Source organism: Schistocerca americana, chromosome 2, assembly GCF_021461395.2.
Source record: "Schistocerca americana isolate TAMUIC-IGC-003095 chromosome 2, iqSchAmer2.1, whole genome shotgun sequence".
Lineage (NCBI taxonomy): Eukaryota > Metazoa > Arthropoda > Insecta > Orthoptera > Acrididae > Schistocerca > Schistocerca americana.
The window spans coordinates 328,858,335-328,883,775 of record NC_060120.1 but is presented as its reverse complement, the minus strand read 5'-3'; the positions used below and the strand labels follow the sequence as shown (position 1 = coordinate 328,883,775).

Below are 25,441 nucleotides of genomic sequence, written 5' to 3'. Positions count from 1 at the left end.
TCAGTGAAAGGCAGTCCCTTGTTGGGAGCCGGAAGTTGCTGAAGAAATTAAGGAGCATCAGCAAGCTCTACGGCGGCATAAGTGGCACCCTTCCCTGGAGGACCTCATAGCCTTTAAACAGCTGCTTGCCCGTGTTCGCCAACTTATCAAATGATGGAAGCAGGAGTGTTGGGAGATATATGTCTCAACCATTGGGTGCCATACGTCACCTTTCCAAGTCTGGGCAAGGATCAAATGTGTTTTCGGGTACCAAACCCCAACAGGTGTTCCCGGTGTTAACATAAATGGTGTGTTATCTACCGACACAATTGTGATTTCCGAGCACTTTGCTGAGCACGATGCTCAAGCCTCTGTGTCAGAGAATTACCCCCAGCCTTTTACACTCTCAAACAGCGACTGGAAGGGAAAGTCCTCTCGTTCACTACATGCCACAGTGAATCTTATAATGCCCCATTTACAGAGTGGGAGCTCCTCATTGCCCTTGCACATTGCTCCAACACAGCTCTTGGGGCAGATCAGATGCACATCTCTCATCTGACTACAAGCGACATCTCCTCATCCTCATCAACCGGACCTGGTGCGATGGCGTCTTTCCATTGCAGTGGCTGGAGAGAAACATCATTTCAGTGCTCATACTCAGTAAAAACCCGCTTGATGCGAATAGCTATCGGCCCATCAGCCTTACCAATGTTCTTTGTAAGCTGCTGTAACATATAGTGTATTGGCGGTTGGGTTGGGTCCTGGAGTCAAGTGGTCTACTGGCTCTATGTCAGGGTGGCTTCCGCCACGATGTGCCTTGAGGCTGCCATCCGAACAGCCTTTTCAAGATGCCAACACCTGGTTGCTGTCTTTTTTGATTTGTGAAATGTGTATGACACGACCTGGCAGCATCATATCCTTGCCACATTATACGAGTGGGATCTTCGAGGCCTGCTTCCGATTTTTATCCAAAATATCCTGTCACTTCATACTTTCCATACCCAAGTTGGTGCCTCCCATAGTTGCCCCATATCCAGGAGAAAGTGGTCCCACAGGGCTCTCTATTGAGTGTATATCTATTTTTAGTGGCCATTAATGGTCTAGCAGGAGCTGTAGGGCTGTCCGTCTCACCCTCTCTGTATGCAGATGACGTCTGAATTTTGTACTGCTTCACCAGTACTGGTGTTGCTGAGCAGAGCCTACAGGGAGCCATCCACAAGGTGCAGTCATGTGCTCTAGCCCACGTTTTCCAATTTTTGGCTGCAAAGTTGTGTGTTATTCACTTCAGTTAGCATCATACCATTCATCTAGAACCAGAACTATACCTTAATCATGATCCACTCACTGTAGTGGAGGCATATTGATGCTTAGGACTGGTTGACTTGACCTCCTCACCTTCATCAACTTAAGCGGAAGTGCTGGCAGCACCTCAGTGCCCTCCGCTGCCTGAACAACGCCAACTGGGGTGCAGATCACTCTACACTGCTGCAGCTCTACAGACCCCTTGTTCAATCTCACCTTGACTATGTGAGGATGGTTTATGGTTCGGCCACACCCTCAGCATTGTGTTTACTCGACCCAGTGCACCACTGTGACGATTGCCTAGCAGCTTTTAGGACGAATCCAGTGGCCAGTGTCCTTGTGGAGGCCGGAGTCCCTCCATTGCAGATTAGGTGTGCTGAACTCCTGGCCAGTTATATTGCACAAGTTCGTAGTTCTTGTTGTGTCTAAACAAGACAGCCTAGACACAATGAGAGGAAGCCGAAAGGCACGCGCTAAGCCAAAGCAGGGGGCGTGAGGTCTGAAACAGGATACGTTATGAATGCTATAAAGAAAAGTACGTAGCTTCTGGAATACTTAACTTTAATCCATCCTTTTGGTACATCTGTAGATTGTGGCGATACAAGTGAGACTCTTTAGATACATGCAATGTTACTAATGGCGCCTTGCTAGGTCGTAGCCATTGACTTAGCTGAAGGCTATTCTAACTATCTGCTCTGCGAATGAGCGAGGCTTCGTCCATGTAGTCGCTAGCAAAGTCGTCCGTACAGCTGGGCGAGTGCTAGTCCATATCTCGAGACCTGCCTTGTGGTGGCGCTCGGTCTGCGATCCCTGACAGTGGCGACACGCGGGTCCGACATGTACTAATGGACCGCGGCCGATTTAAAGCTACCACCTAGCAAGTGTGGTGTCTGGCGGTGACACCACATTCCTCCCCCGCAAATCGGCGAACGGTTGTGTTATAAGGCTTCCGCCCGCCGTGGGGAGGACCCCATGTGGACGTATGCGATGAGGTGGGGAGCCTAACAACAGGCGAGGCTGTGCCACCCGCACCCGGCCATTCGGTCTGAGGGGATCTAGGAAACGCCTGAAAACCTAGTCCAGGGTGCACGACAACATGCGGTGTATGCGCCCGTAAAGAGACAGGAGGGGCCGAAGGGTCGACCTCCAGTGCGTCGGGGTACCCGACGCGCGAAGACACCATGTGGTCCGGAGCGGGCAAAAGTTCCATGGCGGAGGACGGCTGGTCACGGGAAGCGATCTGCGGCGCGTGACCCAGGGAGGCGCTTGGCGGCTGCAGCGAAGCGTCCACTGCGGGCGGCGCCGGCTGGAGGACAGGCGGTGGCGGCGGAGGCGGCAGCGTCGCGTCGCCATGGGGCAAAATGGAAGGCATCGTCGGTAACACCTGGGGATGAGGCGAGCCAGTAGATGGGTCCCCAGGGCGCTGACCGGACGGCACCGTCGCTGAAAGCAGACGGGGGAGCGGCAGAACCCGTGCGACGACAGAGGTGCAGCTGATTGAGATGCCGACGCACCTCACCAGAGGCCCCCAAAACCAAATACATCGCGCGGACGAGGCAGCGAAGAATGCGCCCTGCGAGCCAACGCCGTGAACCTCGATCCGAGACTTTGACAAAGGCCATTGCGTAGCAACAAAACGCAAAACGGTAGCAAGGACAGGGTCAGCAGCTGTGGCTGTAGCTACACAACGAAAATCAATCGGAAACGATTCGACCACTTCATCGGTTTCCGAATCAATGAACATGCCATCAAGTTCAGAAAAATCGAATGCTCTATCCTCAGCAACAGGCAAACGGGACAATGCATCGGCGTTTCCGTGCTTAGCAGTGGACCGATACAAGATATCGTAGCGGTACTACGAGAGGAAAATAGACCAGCAAATGAATTTCTGCGCTGTACGCGGAGGTACAGGCTTGTTCGGATGAAAAAGCGACGTCAAAGGTTTGTGGTCTGTGATGATGGTAAAGTGACGGCCATACAAGAAAGCATGGAACTTAGTAACACCAAACACGAGAGCCAAAGCTTCTTTCTCTATCTGTGAATAATGTCTTCGCGCAGACAAGAGCAATTTTGACGCAATGGCAATAGGGCGATCATGCGATCCATCTTTGTGCGCAAGCACAGCACCGATCCCGAAATCCGATGCATCTACCATCAAAAAAAGGGGTTTCTGGGGATCGAATGGCATAAGGCAAGTATTAGAAAGCAACGCCGATTTCAACTGGCGAAAAGGCGCGTTCGCATTCCGTCGTCCAGACGAACGGAACACCTGTATGGCGTAAGCGATGAAGCGGAGCTGAAATGGAAGAGGCATTGCGCACATTCGCTCACACCTTGTGATTCTAAATCGTGTAATGTTCTTGCGACCTCATCACGCAATGCGTGAGGAACATTGCGCGCTCTGAAAAATTTCGGTTGCGCGTTGACTTTCAGTTCCAAATGTGCTTCATAGTTCTGAGCGCAACCAAGGCCCGGTGCAAAAATGTCTGCAAATTCTTCACACAGACGAGAAACACTGTCTGAAGGCACAGTCTGATTCACTGATAGGACCTGATTTACTATAGACATGTGAAACAATTGAAATAAATCTAAACCAAACAAGTTCACTGCAGTAGAAGAACGTAAAATGACACAAGTCTTGTTTGTCCCTTATATGTTGCAAGAAGGCTGCACTGTCTTAACACCGGGATATTCTGACCTGAATAACTATTTAACTGAACATTTGCGGCACGCAACGGAGGTTTGCCCAGTTGTTTGTACGTGTCATGATTGATCAATGAAACTGCAGCTCCGGTATCGAGCTGGAATGGTATGACCTTGCCATTAAAGTCCAAATCTACAAAAAGTTTATTGTCCTGCTGACGACAAGAGCGACTGTCTCGTGCAATTTGAACTGATACAGGTACAGCATCACTTGCTAATTTATGTGATTTCCGGCGATGTCGACACACAGTATTTGTGGGACGAACACAGTCACTGTTAGAGACAGTGGCACTGGACGAAGTGGAATTAACTACATGAATGTCCATGGGTGAAGGTCCACGAGCCTGAGTGTCCTTGGTTCGATTCCGGCGCGAAGCAAAGAGCCTGGAATGGTTGTGATTGTCTGATCTGAGCTTTTTCTGGCAAACACTTTGAACATGTCCTTTCTTATTACAGAAAAAGCAAATAGCTTGGCGTGACGGGCAATTTTCACGCGAATGTCTAGTAGCACACCGCGGGCATGATTTCACTGCATTTGTATGCTGGCACGGCACACCTGGTTTAGAGCGTGGCGGCAGCTGCGCGGACGTGTGCGAGGGCAGTTTACCGGGCCGTGCAGCGCGCCCGGCGGGCCGGTTAATGTTACACACGGCTGGCGAAGTTGCAAATGATTCCTGAGCAAAGTCAAGTGTGTCTTGTCTATCCAATATGTCTATCACTTGTTGAAGGGAGGGATTAACTAGTTTCAAAATATGTTCCCGTATACGAACATCAGAAATGTTCTGTGCTATTGCATCACGTACCATAGTATCTGAATAAGGGAGTCCACATTCACACTCAAAAGCACAATCCCTTGTAAGGCCTTGCAATGTTGCAACCCACTCCCTATTAGTTTGACCAGCCATACGTTTTGTACGAAAGAAAGTATACCTTTTTGCAACTACATTGACTGTTTCTTTGAAATAGGCATCTAAAGCAGACAAAATTTCTTCGTAGGACAGAGTTGCTACGTCGCGTCGGGGAAATAATTTCACTATCACACGGTACGTTTGCACCCCTACACACGCCAATAAATGAGGCTGCCGCTCGTTACCTTGAATTCTGTAGGCGGCGAGATGAAATCCAAACTGGCGTGACCACTCCGTCCATGTTTCCTTAGTTGGGTCAAACGGCCTAAAAGGCGGTGCAACTGCGAGTTGTGGCTGCGGTAGCGGTGGAGCGGCGGCCGCCGCATCGTTTTGTAGTGCACATTGACCCTGGACGAGCTGTCCAAGGGCATCCAATAACGCCTGCGTCTGCTGATTCTGCAAGCGATAAAATTCGGACAGTACATCTGGCGAAGCCATGACACAAGTAAATGTAAGCAATTAGAAAGAACAAGACCCTTTCCGTTGACTCGTCGCCAAAAATTGTTGTGTCTAGACAAGACAGCCTAGACACAATGAGAGGAAGCCGAAAGGCACGCGCTAAGCCAAAGCAGGGTGCGTGAGGTCTGAAACAGGATACGTTATGAATGCTATAAAGAAAAGTACGTAGCTTCTGGAATACTTAACTTTAATCCATCCTTTTGGTACATCTGGAGATTGTGGCGATACAAGTGAGACTCTTTAGATACATGCAATGTTACTAATGGCGCCTTGCTAGGTCGTAGCCATTGACTTAGCTGAAGGCTATTCTAACTATCTGCTCTGCAAATGAGCGAGGCTTCGTCCATGTAGTCGCTAGCAAAGTCGTCCGTACAACTGGGCGAGTGCTATTCCATATCTCGAGACCTGCCTTGTGGTGGCGCTCGGTCTGCGATCCCTGACAGTGGCGACACGCGGGTCCGACATGTACTAATGGACCGCGGCCGATTTAAAGCTACCACCTAGCAAGTGTGGTGTCTGGCGGTGACACCACAGTTCTCCTGCGCATCCGAATCACCATCTTCTTTTCCCACCCATGGCAGTTCATCCCCCACATCAGCAGCCCAGGTCAGGGCTTCCAATTGCAGTTCGTGTTCGATCCCTTCTTTCTGAACTGGAGTCCTTGCCTTTACCACCAATACTTGAGATCCATTCACGTAGACCTCCATGGTGTACACATAGGGCGCGGCTTTGCCTGGACATTTCATATGGGCCTAAAGATTCAGTTAACCTCACGGCTCTCCGCTGACACTTCCTCTCAATTCTTTACATGTACCAAGGCCACGAAGTGGTTTACACCAATGGCTCGATGGCTGATGCTCACATTGGCTTCGCATATCTCCATGGAGGGCATATTGAACAGCATTCCTTGCTCAATAGCTGCAGTATTTTCATGGCCATGCTGGTGGCTACATCTCGTGCCCTTGAGCACATCCGTTCATGCCCTGGGGAGTCATTTCTTCTGTGTGCTGACTCCTTGAGCAGGCTACAAGCTATCAACCAGTGCTACCCTCGTCATCCTTTGGTAGCGACCATCCAGGAGTCGATCTATGCCGTGGAACGGTCCTGTCGTTCAGTGGTGTTTGTCTGGACCCCAGGTCATGTCGGAATCCCAGGCAACGAACTTGCCCACAGGTTGGCCAAGCAGGCTACGCAGAAGCTGCTTACGGAGATCGGCTTCTGTGGAACTGATCTGCGTTCAGTACTACATCGCAAGGTTTTGCGGCTGGGATATAAAATGGCATAACCCGCAACACGCACAACAAACTGCGTGCCACTAATGAGACTACGAACATGTGGCAGTCCTCCACATGGGCCTCTTGCAGGGACTCTGTGGTTCTCTGCTGGCTCCGCATTGGCCATGCTTTGGTGACACGCGGCTACCTCTTGTGCCATGATGACCCACCTCAGTGTTAGTGCGGCTCCCGTCTGACAGTGGTCCATATCTTGGTAAGCTGTCCTTTTTCTTTGGCCGCCCTACAACGGACTCTTGTTACCAGACTCGTTATCATTAATTTTAGCTGACAACACCTCATCGGCTAATGTAATTTTAAAATTTTTACATGACAGTGGGTTTTATTGTTTCATCTTAGTTTTAACGTATGTCCTTTGTCCCTCTGTGTTCTGTGCTCTAATACTTTTGGGGTGGATGTTTTAATGTGTCGCAGAGTGGCTGGCTTTTCCTTTTTATTCTTGTGGTTGGACAGTCACGGTCATCTTCTCTCTTCTTTTTACCACTTCTACCTGGTTCTTGCTTCTCTCTGTGGTTTTCTTTTCCTGTTTTGTCCATAGTAGTGTTGGTTGTCCTTTTGTCATTCTTCTGGTTCTTCCTTTCTCCTGTTATTGTGCTGTACATCTTTCTTTTCTCCTTTCCTTTGTGTAATTATTTTACCAGGAACAAGGGCTGGTGACCTCGCAGTTTGCCACCCCTCCCCCCCCCCCCCCCTCCCCGTCTTTTAAACCAACCAACCAACCTGTCTGTGCCTCAGCAATTATCTGTACGGTGAGCTGCTACCTATCCTCATTAGTATTGATTCTCAGAGTATTCACGCAAGTTATGTGTTGCATGGATTTATCACCACAGTCTCATTTCGTCAACATGGTGTCTGGACATGTGTATAGCTGGCCACATGAGTGGACTTCCCTGAAGGGCCAAAACTGCAGGCCATTTCTGTGGGTACCTCCAATGGATTGTGCATGCCAATCTGAAGCCCATCATTTCCCACTAATGTAAGGCCCTGTCTGGTGGATCTAGTGTCACCGATGTTCCTGCTGGCCAGGTCTGTTAGTGTGTGGTGTAATGTGGCAGATTTTTGTGGTTTATCTGTGGGCACAGGACTCTGGTGCTCCTCTGCAGGCCAGAGGTAATTGGCAATGGATTTCAGGAATTGTGACTGCCTCACTGCATGTACATTGTACAGTGTGGCATTTTAGAAACATTTTATTTATTCTAGTACATTTTGGCACTTCAAAAGTAGTTTATATATTAGAAAATATGGACGATAAGGAGAAGAAAATTGTTGCAGTCGCTGGCAGTTTGTACGCTATGTACTCATGCATTTCTTGAAAGAAAAACCACACAATACCTGTAAAATAATAGACATAACATAGTGGGTAATAACCGACAATAATGAACATAGTAGAATGAACATTTTATTGGTGGTCACCTATAGTGTTGTTTTACACAACTCTTCCCTGCCTTATATACTTCTTACAAGAGGCCTGTTTTTTTTCTGAGATTATTTCTGAAATCAGTGAAGGTATTTTAAATCTGTCTTACAACTCCAATGAAATGCAGATTTTTGTCACCAAATGTGGTTTGTTTTATTGAAATAAAATAACATCAGTGGTCTTAATGAAACACCTGTACCATTTGGCTTACTTTCTCCATCTAAAAGCAGATCATTACAAAAGATGTGGATGTTAGTACTGAAGATTTTTGCACACATGATTAGAAATACAGATGTCCTTACATTTTTTTGTCAACTTATTTTTTACTAACCCATGAGATCGGAAGATTTGTCAGGGAAAAATGCTAAAACACATCTGGAAATCAGGAAAATATCAGGGAATTCCAGTTGGGGAGGGACTCACGACTTGTTACTGCTGCCCATGGCCCATAGTTAATTTTTCTGCCTGACCTTGTTTATCCATAACACTATGTCACAAGTTACAGTGTGTCCTGTGAACCTTTTAGTGCACACACTATCATTGCATGTGGCCTTGAATCTTTAAGGTACACAAGATATCAATATAAGCATTAGTATTAGCAGTATTATAGTATAAGCAATAATATGTAGGAACTATACAAAGCTTGAGACATACGAAGAAAAAAACAAATAATGCCATTAAGATACTGGAAGTTGGAACACAAAGAGAAGCATGATTATCACTTGAATAGGTAAGTACTGAAATTCAGCGTAACAGTTAGAGGACTTATTTTATGAACCAAACTAACACACAGTGTAGAAAGAAAAATTAAGACATCCATATTCTAAAATACTGAGTATATAAAATCTTACTAACCAAAGAAAAATTTTGTCATTAAAGAAAAATTTGTTCCTGTTGAGGAGTATTCATCTAATTGTACACATAAATCAAAATATACAAGCAGACACCATGAAAATGTTACAGTATTTACTGCCATAGGCTTTGTATAGTTTCCACATATTATTGCTGATGTATTATTATCACTGAGAAATTTTAATTAATACTAAGAATTGAATTTGATCATTAGAAAATAATTTTCTTCACTAGATGTAGTAGAACGGAGCATTTTCTAGTAGAACAGAGCATGTTCACGCATTGAAACTGCTTTTCAGAACATAAAAAACTGTCCCTACCTTTCTTTGTAATCATCACTACAAGGACCTTGACAGTTATTCTCAGATGTGTCTCAGCTGAAACAAGAAATAGCTGGACTGGAGGAATTGAGCAGGCAGCTTTTTCTGGAAGCACATGACCTGCATAACATGCAGGAACGAGCTGAGTGGTCCAATACATGGAAGGGGAAGTATTTCAACTTCCTAGGGTACTTCTTCTCACTTTACTGTATGTGGAAGATATTTATAGTAAGTATAAGCTAAGTAGACATATTATACCTCAGTTAGTTACATGTTACACATATTATTCGTGTGGTATATCATAACTGTTGAGTCAGTTTAAAGGCTTTTTGATGTAATTACACTTAAAAATATGGCCAATTCTTAAGTGACTGCTTTACAGATATAGCAGTGAAAAATATCTACTTGATGCTTTGTGGACAAAGGATCTACTGCTGTAGTATTTGACCGAAAGGAGTATGTTAGTGAAGGTCTACGCCAGCTGTCTGGCACTCTTCTTATAGCGGTTGCCATCAAGATCCCGTCCCTGTGTTTCGAATTGCCCTCAAAACCTCAGGCCCCTCACAAGCACTAACATCTCAATCCATAGAACATCTCACCTCCACCCAAAATATGCACCCCAATCTTTTACCTTCTTCCTAAGATTCACAAATCTAATCATCCTGGCCATCCTAAAGCTGCTGGCCCACCCACCGAACATATATCTGACTTAGTTGATCAACATCTGCAACTCATAGTACAAAGACTCCCCTCCTATATCAAAGATACCAACCATGAAATCCATGACTGATGTCGAGTTTTAATGTAGTTGATGATTTGAACTGCTTCGTAAAGTATCTTTTGCAAAGGTTCAGGCAATCTTTTGTCTACTAAGGCTTCCATTTCACCTCAGGGGCTACTGCTTTGATACGAGCTAGAAGTCCTGTTTTTTTGCCAGACATTGACTTTATTGTATGCAGTAAAAATATCATCTGCTGTTGTATGCAGTAGTTCACATGAAAAAAGAAAATCTTTGAACACTTGGTCCTCCCATAAGAATCGTGCGAAAACCAACATTATAGCTTTTTTTGATATGTCTTTTCTTTCATCCAATTGTAGAGTGTACGTGTCACTCGTGCAAAGTCTAGCTAGCAATGTTTCTTCTATGTTAACTGCCATATCAGTAATTCGTCTTTGAACAGTATTATTTGAGAGTGGGAAAATTCCTATTACCTTAGCAGCTGCATCACCTAACATTCTCTCACAAAGTATTATTTCTGATGGCAGTATAAGTTCCTCAGCAATTGTGTGGTTTTTTCCACATTTAGCAACAAGCTGAGCCACCTCGTAAGATGCAAGGGTTGCGTTTTCATTTACATTTGCACCACAGTGTTTGGTAATTGTTTTATGAGATGTTTTTAACTCTCCTAATTTATTCTTGAAAAATCAAATGACTTACTTTTGTACTCTGGTTACTTTGTTTCAAGATGACACCAGAGTTTTTCTGGTTTCATACACTCGTTCGAAAGACTTTAATATCAAATTACACATTGAGGTTTAGGCTGTTGCTCAGGTCCAGTGAACATAAAACTGATTTCCAAGTAATCATAGTTATATTTTCTAATTTTTCCAGTAAGCTTAACACTGATCTTGGAATGGTTAGGTTCAAGGGACGCCGATGATTTAGGTTCAATGGACACTGACAACTTTGGTTCAAGAGTCACTGACTTACTTGCTTGAACATCAGATGCATTATCTTCCTCTTCATATGTAGGCCTTTCTCATTTTAATGAACCACTTTTTAACTGACAGTCCATTTTTAACTACGCGATCTGTAGCTTCTGCGAAAAACAACGCTTTACAAACACTACTGTTTTAATACAGAATAATGAATATGTAAACAACATGGTCTGTGAAAGCACTGGCAATAAATTAACAGTGGCCGATTGTCGTCTGAAATGTGAGTTTCTGTGTAATGTGACTGTCAGTTGTCAGCTGCAAAGAGGCAGCACGCGCAGTCTAACGGAATACAGCAGAACTATTTGCCTCTATCTAATTCAAGTTTTGCGCTAGAGTGTGCTAGTGTCAGTTGGCTCTAGGAAGATGCTGAGACGCAAAAGTTAGCGTCCACTAAAGCCCTGCTCATGCAGGAAGTGGCCAAAACAAAAAATCTGTTATCATACGAAATATATTTAATATATTTTTTATTCTAATAGCATCTTGCGGACCCCTCTGGCATAGCTCGCGGACACCTGGGGGTCCACGTATCACCTGTTGGGAACCACTGCTCTATAACAATGTTCCCCATGGACATGGTCTTTCTGATGCTGAACATTTCCTCAGTCAGTGCCCACCTGATTCCAGACCTACAATGTTCTTCCCACTCACCTAAATCAACTTCACCTTTAAGGGGCAGACACACAAACAGATCAGGGGTAAGACCATGGGAACCAGAGTGGCTCCTTCCTATGACAACCTTTTCATGGGTTGCTTAGAGGTGATTTTCCTGGGATCCATGAGTCTTCGACCCTGGTTTGGTTTAGATGCATTGATGATATCTTTACCATGTGGACTCATGGTGAGGCTGACCTGTTGAAATTCCAGGAATCTCTGAACGCCTTCTCCCAATTAATTTTCACATTCTCCTATTCCAAATCCCATGCCACTTTATTTGATGTTGATCTCGCCCTCACTGAAGGCCAGCTGCTCACTTCCATCCACATTAAACCTACCAACAAACAACAGTACTTACATTTTGTCAGTTGCCAACCTTTCCATGTCAAACGTTCCCTCCTATACAGCCCTGGTATCCGAGGCAAACATATTTGTTCAGATGCAGCCTATGTCAGAAGCAGATTTCCCGGGCCATCACATCCAATACTGGTACTGCAGATCTCTCCAGAAACACAATTTTGGAGCACACCACCGGTGACTCAGTATTATCCTGGTCTGGAATGTGTAAATCAGCTACTTAGAGAGGGCTGTGACTTCCTAATCTCATGCCCTGAAATGTGATCCATTCTGTCTGAGATTTTTACTGACCACACCTAGAATAGCTTTTTGTCACCCTCCCAATCTCTGCAATATTCTTGTCAGACCCTATGTTCCTTCTGCACCCATCTCCCTAACCTATGTCTCCTATCCCTGTGACTGTCCCCGCTGCAAGACAAGCTCTATGCACCCTCCTGCCACTACCTACAGCAGCCCTGTAATTGGCAAAGCATATACTCTCAAAGGGAGAGCCACATGTGAAATGACACACGTCATATACCAGCTTTTATGTAAACACTGTTTGTCCTATTACATTGGCATGACTATCACAAAATTATCAATTAAGATGAATGTGCATAGGGAGAGAGTGTATAGTTGCAACATGCAATATCCTGTTGCAGAGCATGCTCTGCAACAAGACAGCTGTGATCTCGACACCTTTTTCACCACACGCGCCATCTGGATTCTTCCCCCAGACACCAGTTTCTCAGAACTCCACAAGTGGGAACTAGGGCTACAACACGTCCTTGGTTTTCACCACCCAACTGGCCTTAATTTTCGTTAATTTCTTCCTTCTCAGCATTTCTTCACAGTAACTATTGTTTCCGTCTCTCCGTTTGAGTTTTCTACATCTTTCATTGTCTTACTCATCTATTTTTCACTGCCCCCCCCCCCCCTTCCTCCATTGTTACATACAGTGCATGTAGTGTTCACTCTTATTAGCTAATGCATGATAGTAATATCTGTCTTGCATATTACCCTGTATTCCACCTTTAAGCTCTCAGGTTCTCAACTCTCATCCAATGCAGTTCCTTCTCATCCTATGTAGTAACTCTCACTTGACCTGCGGTTCTGTTATCCTGTAAGTCGTGTATGTATATTGTGAAAATCCACTCCTTTTCCAAGGTCTCTCCAGTACTTTTCCTTCCCCTTCAAACGTTTTGCCAGAAGGAGCCACTGGCTCTGAAAGCTTGCCTAATTACAACCGTCTTTTGTGTGTGTGTTCTGCTGCCTGAGTTGATATTTTATCTATCCTATTAAATTGTCTCACTACTTGAAGTTCATATAACAACAATGGAAATTGCTATATGGAAAATGTGCAAAATAAGGGGAAGGCAGTCACTTACCTATAGGGGATTGGTGCTTGTTCACAGAAGAACACAATAGAAAACAGTTAACACTAGCTTTTGAGCTCTTGCTCTTCTTCTAATAAGACTACATTCATGCAACCTCACAGACACCCAAATGCAAATGCTCACAGTAACAGTCCCTCGCTAGGTAGGAAATAGGAAATGCACAATGATACTGTTCAAAGTCCATGTGTTTCTAGTTAGGCCTCTCAGCCACAGTGCTAATGCGATGGCAAATTTAAATGTGTGCAAAAAACTTGAATCTTCCAACAGTGAAATATAGTAAAACAAGGCACCAGATGGAGAGAACCATGGACAGATGTAAGACCATTGCATGTGTCTCCCCATCTAGGATGGGGTGTCCTGTGACTTTGCACTGGACACCGTGTGCACAAATGAAGGCATGCATGACTTTGCACCAGCACATGCACCTCATTGCCATTTCATGGAATGGCCACATTCACGTAATGTTCATAGAAAGTTGCACAGGTGTAAATGCGCTTCTACAGCATGTGGTTGTGGTTATTTTGTGGACCATTGTCACTTCTCCCTTTTCCTGTTCCACTAGCGAACAATTTTTGGGAAGAACAATTAGGGTAAAATGCCATATGAACTTGAATCTCGCTAATTTTACAGTTGTGATCTTTTTGTGAGGTATATGGAGAAGGAAACAATATGTTGGTCTACTCAAAGCTCTCGTATCTTTAACAGTAACCCATACTGTGATGCAGGAAACCTCTCTTGCAGCATTTGCCACTGCAGTTGGCTGAGCACCTCCATGATGCTTTCATGCTTAGTAAATGAACTTTTGGGTTTCTCTGTTTCTTCTATTGATCCTATCTGGTACGGACCCCAGAATGGCAAGCAATATTCAATTACTTGTCAAACAAGTTTTTTTTTAGCTGTCTTCTTTGCGGGTGGGCTACATTTCCTGAGGATCCTTACACTGAATCTCAATCTGGCATCTGACTTACCTGCTGTAAGTTTTATCTGGTTGTTCCACTTTAAATAACTCTGTATGTATACTCCTAGATATTTTACGGATGTAGCTGCTTCCAGTAATTGTTCTGCAATTGTGTAATCTTATAATAATGGGTCTTTCTTCTTTATTTATATGAAGTGTATTACATTTTCATGTTTATGATCAGTTGGCACTCCTTGCACCAAGTGTCAATCCTGCATTTTGCTACAGTTTTCTAGTGTTGCAGCTTTTCTTATGCACTACCATAGTTCACAAAAAGTGTCATGGAACATCCCATGTTATCCAGTAGGTCATATATGTATGTTGTGAAAAATAATGGTCCTCCCTTGGGGTATGCTAAAAGTTACTTTTACATCTGAATATTTTTCTCTTTTGAGAATGATATTCTGTGCTATAAACTTTTCAACTCAATCACTCAAATTATCTGATACTCTATGCTCATATTGTGTTCATTAGGCAGTGGTGTGAAACTGTAACAAATGTCTTCTAGAAGTCAAGGAGCACAGCATCAACTTAAATTCTAGGACCTACTGCTTTCTGGCCCTCAGGATGGACAAAGCAAACTGGGTTTCATATTATCATTGTTTTCAGTACCCATGTTGGTTCCTGCAGAGGAGAGTTTTGGTCTCCCAAAATGTAATACGTGAGTGTAAAGCAAGTTCAAAATTGTACAACAGCCTGAGGTCAGAGATACAGGCTTATAGGTTTGCGTATCAGTTCGATGACACTTCGTGAAAACGGGAATGACCTGCACTTTTTTCCAATCATTAGGAACTCTTCGGTCCTCTGGCAACCTATGGTAAACTGCTAGTAGAAAAGGAGCAAGTTCTTTCTCATACTCTTAAGTAGAATCGTATTGGTATGCTGTCAGGTCCAGTGCGTGTTCCTCTGTTGAGTAATTTCACTTGCTTTTCTATCCCATGGCCACTTATTTTGATATCTGTCATTCTGAAGTTCATGGATGATTTAAAGAAGGAACTAGAGTGTAATCTTGCTTATTAAAATAGTTTTGGAAAACAGTGTTTAGTGTTTCAGCCTTTTCTGTGTTATCATCAATTTTGATGCCATTATGATCACCGAGTGTCTGAACAGAGGGCTTTGATCCATTTACTGATTTAACATAAGACCAAAACTTTTTATGATTTTGTGTTAAATCAGTAGATAGAAGAAATGTTGGCTATGTTTAAATTTACAGTGTAGTTACCTTCACTTTTGTAACAATTTTCTAACACGTTTGGTAAGCCACGGTGAGTTTTTTCCATCCCTCACAACTTGTGATAATCACTCAGGTGATCTGAAACTGTTTCTTATCACTCTTGCTATGCAAAAATATCAGGCTTTCGTGGCTGTTTTCACCGAGACTCGTGAACAGGGGTCAACAAGAGATTCGTGAACTTACACCACTTACTGCCCAAACCGCCCGTTTCTGAGCCAAAAATATCCGTTTAGAATGGGAAGAGTTACCCCAAAATATAATACCATATGACTTAAGCAAATGAAAATAAGCAAAGTAGACTAATTTTAGTGTCGGGCAATCACTCACTTCAGATAACATTTGAATAGTAAAAATGGAAGCATTAAGACTTTGAACAAGCTCCTGAACATGGGCTTTCCATGTCACTTTACTATCTATCTGAACACCTATAAATTTGAACTGTTCAGTTTCACTAATCATATGCCCATTCTGTGAAATTAAAATGTCAGGTTTTGTTGAATTGTGTGCTAGAAACTGTAATAACTAAGTCTCACTGTGATTTAGCGTTAGTTTATTTTCTACAAGCCATGAACTTATGTCATGAACTGCACTATTTGAAACAGAACCAATGTTGCACACAACATCCTTTACTACCAAGCTAGTGTCATCAGCAAATAGAAATATTTGAAATATTTTAGAGTTAGCCGTAACACTAGAGGGCATATTTATATAAATAAGGACAGGAGTATCCCCAACACTGATCCCTAAGCCTCCCCCCACTTGACTGTACCCCACTCACACCTCACATCACACCCATTCTCAACATAGTGAATAATGACCTTTTGCTGTCTGTTGCTAAAGTAAGAGGTGAACCAATTGTGAGCTACTCTCTGTAATACATAATGGTCCAACTTCCGGAGCAATATTTTGTGATCAACACAACCAAATACCGTAGTTTACAAAAAAAATTGCCTAGCATTTGAAACCATTTGTTTAACCCATTCAGTACCTCACAGAGAAAAGAGACTATAGCATTTTCAGTTGTTAAACGACTTCTATAACAGAACTGTACACTTCCCTCCCTGTTGCTCCTGCACCACCTACTACTTCAGGAGCAACACCTGCTTCCCACCCCCCTCCAACCATCAGGGATATCAGTCTCCCTTTCTGTGCCAGAGAAGCGTAAGTCTTCTTTGACTCCTCTCGTTAGGAAGGGGTCCCTTGGGTCACTCCCTTTCCAGGTTTTTGCTAGTGGAAAAGATGACACCTGGCAGTGACTGAAGAGCCCAAAAGCAGCTGGTCTTAGGGCTTTACGCATATCCTCAGTCCCAGATACTGAATCAGTGAAGTCTTCCCAGCTAGGAAAACCCAAGGAGCAGCGAAAGAAATGCAAAAAGAAGATCCCCAAGACCAAGGGAATTGCGGTGGCACCCACACTACTGCTACCTACATGCTGTGCGTCTGCGGATGAGGTGGAGATTCTGGAGTCCACTGAGGACCTAGGTCTCACCGGACCCTCAGACACAATGGATTTGGACTGCTCAGGCAATAAGTTGGGGGTGGCAGCAGGTGACCTTGAGGCGTAAACTGCCTCATTGAATGTTCCATGCCTTTCCAGTCTCATGATGACATCATCCTCCAGTGGAATTGCAGTGGTTTTTTCCACCGCCTGACTGAGATACGGCAACTGTTAAGCCTTACACCTGCTTTCTGCATTGCCCTCCAGGAAACCTGGTTCCTGACAATGCAGACCCCTGCCCTCTATGGCTATAAGGGGTATTACAGGAACCTTAGTGACTATAATCAAGTGTCAGGTGGAGTTTGGTTTACGTCTTAAACTCAGTCTGTAATGGAAATGTGCCTCTTCAAACCCCTCTTGAAGCTGTGGCTGTCAGAATAAGGATGACGCAGGAAATAACTGTCTGCAATGTATATCCTCGTCCAGATGGTGCAATACCACTGAATGTATTAGCTGCACTGATTGATCAGCTCCCTAAACCTTTCCTACTTTTGAGAGATATTAACGCTCATAACCCCTTGTAGGGTGACACCATTTTTACTGGCCGAGGCAGAGATTTCGAAACTTTACTGTCTCAGTTCGACCTCTGCCTCTTAAATACTGGGGCCACCTCACATTTCAGTGTGGTTCATGGTAGCTACTCTGTCATTGATTTATCAATTTGCAGTCCAGGACTTCTCCCATGTATTCACTAGAGAGCACATGACGACCTGTGTGGTAGTGACCTGTGTGGTAGTGACCAGTTCCCCATCTTCCTGTCACTGCCCCGGTGTCAGGCCCATGGACGCCTGACCAGATAGGCCTTGAAGAAGGTGGACCGGAAACTTTCACCTCTGCTGTCACCATTGAATCTCCCCCACAGGGGAACATTGATGTGATGGTTGAGCAGGTGACTACAGCAATCTTTTCTGTGGGAGAAAACATGATCCCTCGCTCTTTAGCGTGCCCCCAGCGAAAGCCAGTCCCTTGGTGGTCCCCGGAACTCGCTGAAGCAATTAAGGAGCGTTGGCGAGCTCTGCAGCAGGATAAGCGGCACCCTTCCCTGGAGCACGTCGTAGCTTTTAAATGGCTGCGTGCCCGCGTTCGCCAACTTATCAAACGATGGAAGTAGGCATGCTGGGAGATATACGTCTCAACCATTGGGTGCCATATGTCACCTTCCCAAGTCTGGGCAAGGATCAAATGTGTTTTCGTGTACCAAACCCCAACAGGTGTTCCTGGTGTTAACATAAATGGCGTGTTATCTACCAATGCAGTCGCGGTTGCTGAGCACTTTGTTGAGCACTATGCTCGAGCCTCTGCGTCGGAGAATTACCTCTCAGCCTTTTGCACTCTCAAACGGTGACTGGAAGGGAAAGTCCTCTTGTTCACTACATGCCACAGTGAATCCTATAATGACCCATTTACAGAGTGGGAGCTCCTCAGTGCCCTTACACATTGCCCCGACACTGCTCCTGGGCCAGATCAGATCCACAGTCAGATGATTAAACATCTCTCATCTGACTACTAGTGACATCTTCTCATCATATTCAACCAGATCTGGTGTGACGGCATCTTTCCATCGCAATGGCAGGAGAGGAACATCATTCCGGTGCTCAAACCCAGTAAAAACCCACATGGTGTGGATAGCTATCAGCCCATCAGCCTCACCAATGTTCTTTGTAAGCTGCTGGAACATATGGTGTGTTGGCAGTTGGGTTATGTCCTGGAGTCAAGTGGTCTACAGGCTCCATATCAGGTCGGCTTCTGCCAGGGTCGCTCTACCACTGATAATCTTGTGTCCTTTGATGCTGCCATCCGAACAGCCCTTTCAAGACGCCAACACCTGGTTGCTGTCTTTTTCTGATTTATGAAAAGTGTGTGACACTATCTGCAACATCATACCCTTGCCACATTACATGAGTGGGGTCTCGAAGGCCCGTTTCTGATTTTTATCCGAAATTTCCTGTCACTTCCTACTTTCCATGTCCAAGTTGGTGCTTCGCATAGTTCCTCCCACATCCAGGAGACTGGGGTCCCGCAGGGCTCTGTATTGAGTGTACATCTATTTTTAGTGGCCATTAATGGTCTAGCAGCAGCTGTAGGGCCATCTGTCTCACCTTCTCTGTTTGCAGACTACTTCTGCATTTTGTACTGCTCCACCAGTACTGGTGTTGCTGAGCGGCGCCTACAGGGAGCCATCCACAAGGCGCAGTTGTGGGCTCTAGCCCACGGTTTCCAGTTTTTGGCCACCAAGCCATGTGTTATGCACTTCTGTCAGCGTCGTACCATTCATTTTGAACCAGAACTTTACCTTAATGATGATCCACTCACTGTAGTGGAGACATATCAATTCTCAGGACTGGTTTTCAATGCTGTCAACTTAAGCGGAAGTGCCGGCAACACCTCAATGCCCTCCGTTGCCTGAGCAACACCAACAGGGGTGCAGACCACACTACACTGATGCAGCTGTACAGAGCCCTTGTTCAATCCTGCCTTGACCTTGGGAGTGTGGCTTATGGTTCGGCAGCACCTTAAGCATTGTGTTTACTTGACCCAGTGCACCATTGTGGTGATCGCCTAGCAACAGGAGCTTTTAGGACGAGTCCAGTCACCAGCGCCCTGGTGGAGGCCAGAGCCCCTCCATTGCAGGTTAGGCTTGAATGACTGCTGGCCAGTTACATTGCACACATTCATAGTTCTGCACATCCAAATTACCATCTCCTTTTCCGACCCACGGCGGTTCTTGTCCCGCATCAGTGGCCCAGATCAGGGCTTCCAATTGCAGTTCATGTCTGATCCCTTCTTTCCGATCTGGAGTCCTCGACTTTACTACTTATACTTGCGGTCCATTCACATAAACCTCCATGGTGTACACCTAGGGGGTGCAGCTTCGCCTGGACCTTTCACATGACCCTAAGGACTCAGTTAACCCAGCGGCTCTCTGCTGTCACTTCCTCTCGATTCTTGACATGTACCGAGGCCATGAAGTGGTTTACATAGATGGTTTGATGGCTGATGATCACGTCGGCTTCGCATATGTCCATGGAGGACATGCTGAGCAGCATTCCTTGCCCAATGGCTGCAGTGTTTTCGCTGCCGAGCTGGTGGCTATATCTCGTGCTCTTGAGCACATCCGTTCATGCCCTGGGGAGTTGTTTCTTCTGTGTACTGACTCCTTGAGCAGCCTACAAGCTATCGACCAGTGCTACTCTTGCCATCCTTTGGTAGTGACCATCCAGGAGTCTGTCTATGCCCTGGAACGGTCCAGTTGTTCAGTGGTGTTTGTCTGGACCCAAGGTCACGTCAGAATCCCAGGCAATGAACTTGGCGATAGGCTGGCCAAACAGGCCACGTGGAAACTGTTTGTGGAGATCGGCTTCTCTGCATCTGTGCTGCGTTCAGTACTATGTTGCAAGGTTTTGTGTCTTTGGGAGACAGAATGGCATAACCCCAGTATGCACAATGAACTGCGTGCCATTAAGGAGACTACGAATGTGTGCAAGACCTCCACGTGGGCCTCTCGCAGGGACTCTGTGGTTCTCTGTCAGCTCTGCGTTGGCCACGCTTGGGTGAAACATGGTTACCTCCTGCGTCGTGAAGACACATCTCAGTGTCGTTGCGATGCCCGACAGGCAGTGGCCCTTATCATGGTAAGCTGTCCTTCTTTCGCCACCCTGCGATGGACTCTTCAGTTACCGGACTCGTTGCAATCAATTTTAGCTGACAACAGCTCATCAGCTAATTTAGTTTTACATTTTATGCATGACGGTGGGTTTTATCATTCTATATAAGTTTTTGCACATGTCCTTTGTCCCTTTGTGTTCTCCACTCTAATGCTTTTAGGCTGGATGTTTTAATGTGTCACAGAGTGGCTGGCTTTTCCTTTTTATTCTCGTGGTCGGTCAGCCACGGACATCATCTCTCTTATCCCTTCTACCTATTTCTTGCTTCTCTCTGTGGTTTTCTTTGCCTGTTTTGTCCATAGTAGTGTTGGTTGTCTTACTGTAATTCTTCTGGTTCTTCCGTTCTCCTGTTGTTGTGCTGTACATCTCCTTTGTTTTCTTCTTTCCCTTGCGTAATTATTTTACTGGGAACAAGGGACTGATGAGCTCCCAATTTGGTTCCTTCCCCCTCTCCTTTAAACCAATCAATAAATCTACCAACATCCTTTTTCTTGCTCTATCACATACAACATTTATATTGAAGTCATCACATATAACTAATTTTTCGTACTTCCTACAAAGATTTATCAAGAACCCTCTCTAGCTTGAGCAGAAATGCTCTGAAGTCAGAGTTAGGGGACCTATAAACAACAACAACTAGAAGTGTAGTTTCATTAAAATTAACTTCCCCTTCACAAAATTCAAATATGTTTCCATTGCAGTGCTGTGATATGTCTATGGGCTCAAATGGAATACTGTTTTTTGTGTACATAGCCACTCACCCACCCCACAAGGAACTCCTTGAAAAGTAGCCAGCTAATTTGTATCCTGGTAAAGGAAGCCTCTGAATTGCCAAATTATTTAAGTGGTGCTCTGACATACCAATAATTTCAGAGTCAACATCTATAAGCAGTTCACTAACTTTATCCCTAATACCTCTTATATTTTGATGAAATATGCTAATTCCTTCTCTACTTGGAAACATGACGTCCTCTGAAGGTGAGCTCTTAGTTAGAGGGACTTCCTTTAAATAGGTGTACCCATCAGCTGACTTCAATCTAAAAAAGGTGCAACTTTTTATACCAGCTACTACAGGAATTTTTCCATGAGTGATCCCACCACCACCCACTACACTGTCACCTATAAGCTTTGCCAGCCTCCCCTTTCTTACAGCTATAAACAAGCCTGCACCACAGGCATTCGACCTATCTTTTCAATATATATTCCAGTCAGAATTTAGAATTTAATTGCTATTAACATCTGGTTTCAGCCAGGTTTATGTCCCTGGTATTATATGGGCATTGTTACCGTTTATAAGGGAGACTAGTTCTGGCACCTTTCCATAGATGCTCTTGCAGTTAACTAGTACTATATTAATATTTTCTTCCTCCAGTCTGCCATGACAAATGCTACTTTCTTTAATTACTGGGGGTAGTATTCTTCCCTGTCTACTGTGGGGTACAAATGCCACCTTCCAATAGTTTCATGAGGATTGGCACAGGAACACTGCAGTAGTATGCTTGAAGCATGGGAAAAGTTTATTTACAGTAGACTAATTGTTCGCAGCTCGCTTTGGCACATTAGCACAAGCTCTTAGTAGGGTGCGATTACATGCGTTAATGCATTTAAACTGCTAAAAGGGTCCTGTTCATGTAAGTAAGGAGTTATTCACTTATAGATACTTTACACAGGATGAAATGAGCTCCCTGATAAATGGAAGTCTCACACACAAATCTTGCAGAGTCTGCAATCCAGTCATGTACATCCGTTTGTTCATCTGTTGTAGCATCAGGTGATCTGTACCATTAGCAAAACAATGCACCAACCTGCCTCTCCTGAACTGTGTCAAAATGGTTTGAGGAACACTCGATGAGCAAAGGGGTGCTATGTGGTTCCCATATCATCTGACAATCCTATTTATCACAACTGAGGCACAGCTGATTGAGATTTGTCAACTCAGATAAATCTCAGTGAGCTGTAGGTGTTTGAGCAGTCATGTGTCAAGAGGACTCCCCACAATTTCAGAGTTTTGTCAACTTGTTCAGGGCAACGTGGATTGGTGCACATTAATAGGTTGATTTCTTTAATTCAGTTGCTTGCAGATTTATAAGTTTTATAAAAGGTATGCAAATGTATGTAACGCTGTTCACCAAGTTATTGAAAATGGATGTAACTATGAAGATGAGCGTAAAGTTTCATTTGTAGCCTTTCTTATTTTACAGCTACAGAAGTTCACTTATCATTTCAGATTTCCGGATCTTTTCAGGTACCAATAAATCTATTTCTCATTTTTTTTCTTATATTTAATTTAATTTAATTTTACAGTCAACTATCAACATAGTTTTTGACAGAGTTGGAAAGAAAGATCCAGTAACCAGAGGCATTGAAATTGCAGTACATTGGGTCGGCATTAATATTGATGTGACTTTCTGGTCACAACATATTTCATTCTTTCTTGTTGGCTGCATTGTGGTCACTTCTATTAGAGGTCTTCTTCTGACACTTACAAAGGTAAAGTACTAGATTTTAAGTTTCAAGTTTGTTAAAATTTGTTCCTTTTAGTTGTATCTTGATTGATGTGAAAGGCATAACTATTATCACCAGCTTTGCTTTGTTAAAAACATGCAGTGTGAAAATAAAGAATCTGTTGTTATCAAGCTTTAATATATTATGCTGAAAATAATATAACAAATATTTAAACATATACAAAACAATGCAATTAATTATATTTATTTATGTTACAGTTCTTTTATGCTATATCCAGCAGCAAGTCCTCGAACATAATTGTTCTCATTCTAGCTCAGATAATGGTAAGTCAGTACTTTCCAAATGTTTCATTTTTTTTTTTACAAAAGAAATTTTATTTTTAAACAAGATGGAAAATAGGATAGGATAGAGACTGGTGAACCTACCCTGATGCAGGCACCGGAAGTTGAATATGGCACACAAAGTAGAGGAGTGGTTTGAGGAGATAAATAGAGAAAGAGGCAGAATGCAGAGAGAAGAATGTGAATGTAGATTAATAGAGGGAAGTAGGATTCCTGGGAACAGGTGTGCATGTGGATGACTAGGGAACATGGCAAGCAGAGACTGAGGTCACGAGGATTTTGGGATTGGGGGATGTTTTGAAAGGACAATTCCCATCTATGTAGTTCAGAGAAGCTGGTACTGAGAAGTGAAGGATTCCCATAACCAAATAGCCATTGAAGTAAGCATGTTGTGCTCAGCAGTATGATCTGCCACTATGCAGTTAACTTTCCTCATGGGTGGACTGCTGGTTGCTGGTCATATCCACATAAAACTGTGCAAAAGGTACAACAGAGTGGGTATGTGGCAGGACTGCAGAGTGGGTATGTGGCAGGACTGCTTTCACAAGTGGCACTGCCTCTAATACAGTAGGATATCTCCATGAGGGAACTGGAAGAAATAGATATAATAGGCTTTGCACCCAAGTCTTCCACAAAATATGGGTCATGTGGTAAAGGGATGGGGTAGGCATAGCACAAAGGTGGACCAGGATATTTCTTTGATGGTTGAGCAGTGGAATACCACTTTGGAAGAGACAAGAAGCATTTTGTAGGGAAGGTCCTTATCTCAAAAGCTTGCTGAAAGGTAGTATAAACCCAGTGGACTATGTGCTTAAGTAGTACCACCATATTCTTATTGCACCCGCTCCAGCATGACTACTTCTCCTTTGAGGGCAGATATATGAACAAATCTGAGGCATGGTCAAAGGCACCTGCATGACACTTTCATATGCCAAAGTTTTTAGAAGTAGCCCAGAGGATGGTGCCCAGATATCCAATATCCGAAACACGTGCTTGGTATAGGTTCATTGTATATATCTTCATGATGTCCTGTATCCAGGACACTGTACCATCCTTCCTCTACAGACTCAATGCTTTCTCTCCTATTCGTTTCTGCCAATCCTCTTCGTCTCATTGTGTCAAGGAGGTCATTGATCTCCAACTTTCCAGTGACTCCATAAAACCTACTGTCCATATAAAACCTGTGAACCATCAACAGTAATTCCACTTTGATAGCTGCTATCCTTACCACACTAAGAGGACTCTCACATACAGTCCATCCACTCACAGACAGCACAGCTCTAGTGATGAGCAATCCTGTGCTCAGTATGGCGACTTCACAGCTGATCTCCTATGCCATATCCACACATGCCAGTGATTCTCCAAGCACCTCCACAAATCAGCTCCAGAGAATAGTCTCTATGCTCCCCTTCTCCCTCCTATTATTGAAGATCAGTACAGAGTGGAACAACTTAACAATGTCCACTAACATGGCTTTGACTACCTCTCATTGTTCGATGAAATGAGGAACATCCTTCCCAGAATCCATCCCATCTCACCCAAAGTGGTAATCCACCATCCGCTCAACCTACAAAATACAATAGTCAATCCTTAAAACACATATACCACTACTCCTTGTCACACAGGTCATATGCATATGGAACATCCAGGTGCAGAACCTGTCCTATGACCCATTCTGTATATCCTGTTAAAGTCCTGTCACAGTAAAATCCCATCCTATCAGAGGTAGGACCATTTGTGAAAGCTGTTCTGTCATACACCAATTATGCTGTAACTTTTTCTTGGTCTTTTATGTGTGCATTACCATCATCCATTGGTCCACCTGAATGAATGGCCACCTTCAAACTGATTTACGCAAAAGTAATGTAGACCTCCTAGTGGCAGACCATACCACCAAGCATAAAATACCCACTTACACTGGCTGCTTCACAACCTTCTGGA

General features: G+C 44.2%; 1 protein-coding gene across 2 annotated transcripts in view; it reads left to right on the top strand.

Moving 5' to 3' along the window:
• LOC124595251 (Golgi pH regulator A) overlaps positions 1–25,441 on the top strand; it is a 109,156-nt gene that overhangs the window by 68,593 nt on the left and 15,122 nt on the right. For both annotated transcript variants that reach the window (XR_006978187.1, XM_047133916.1), the window contains exons 6-8: positions 9,279–9,460; positions 22,998–23,183; positions 23,417–23,482. Coding sequence is in view for 1 of the 2 variants with exons in the window: in XM_047133916.1 (XP_046989872.1) it covers positions 9,279–9,460; positions 22,998–23,183; positions 23,417–23,482 (434 nt within the window). In the remaining variant the exon portion in view is untranslated. The remainder of the gene's footprint in view (positions 1–9,278; positions 9,461–22,997; positions 23,184–23,416; positions 23,483–25,441) is intronic.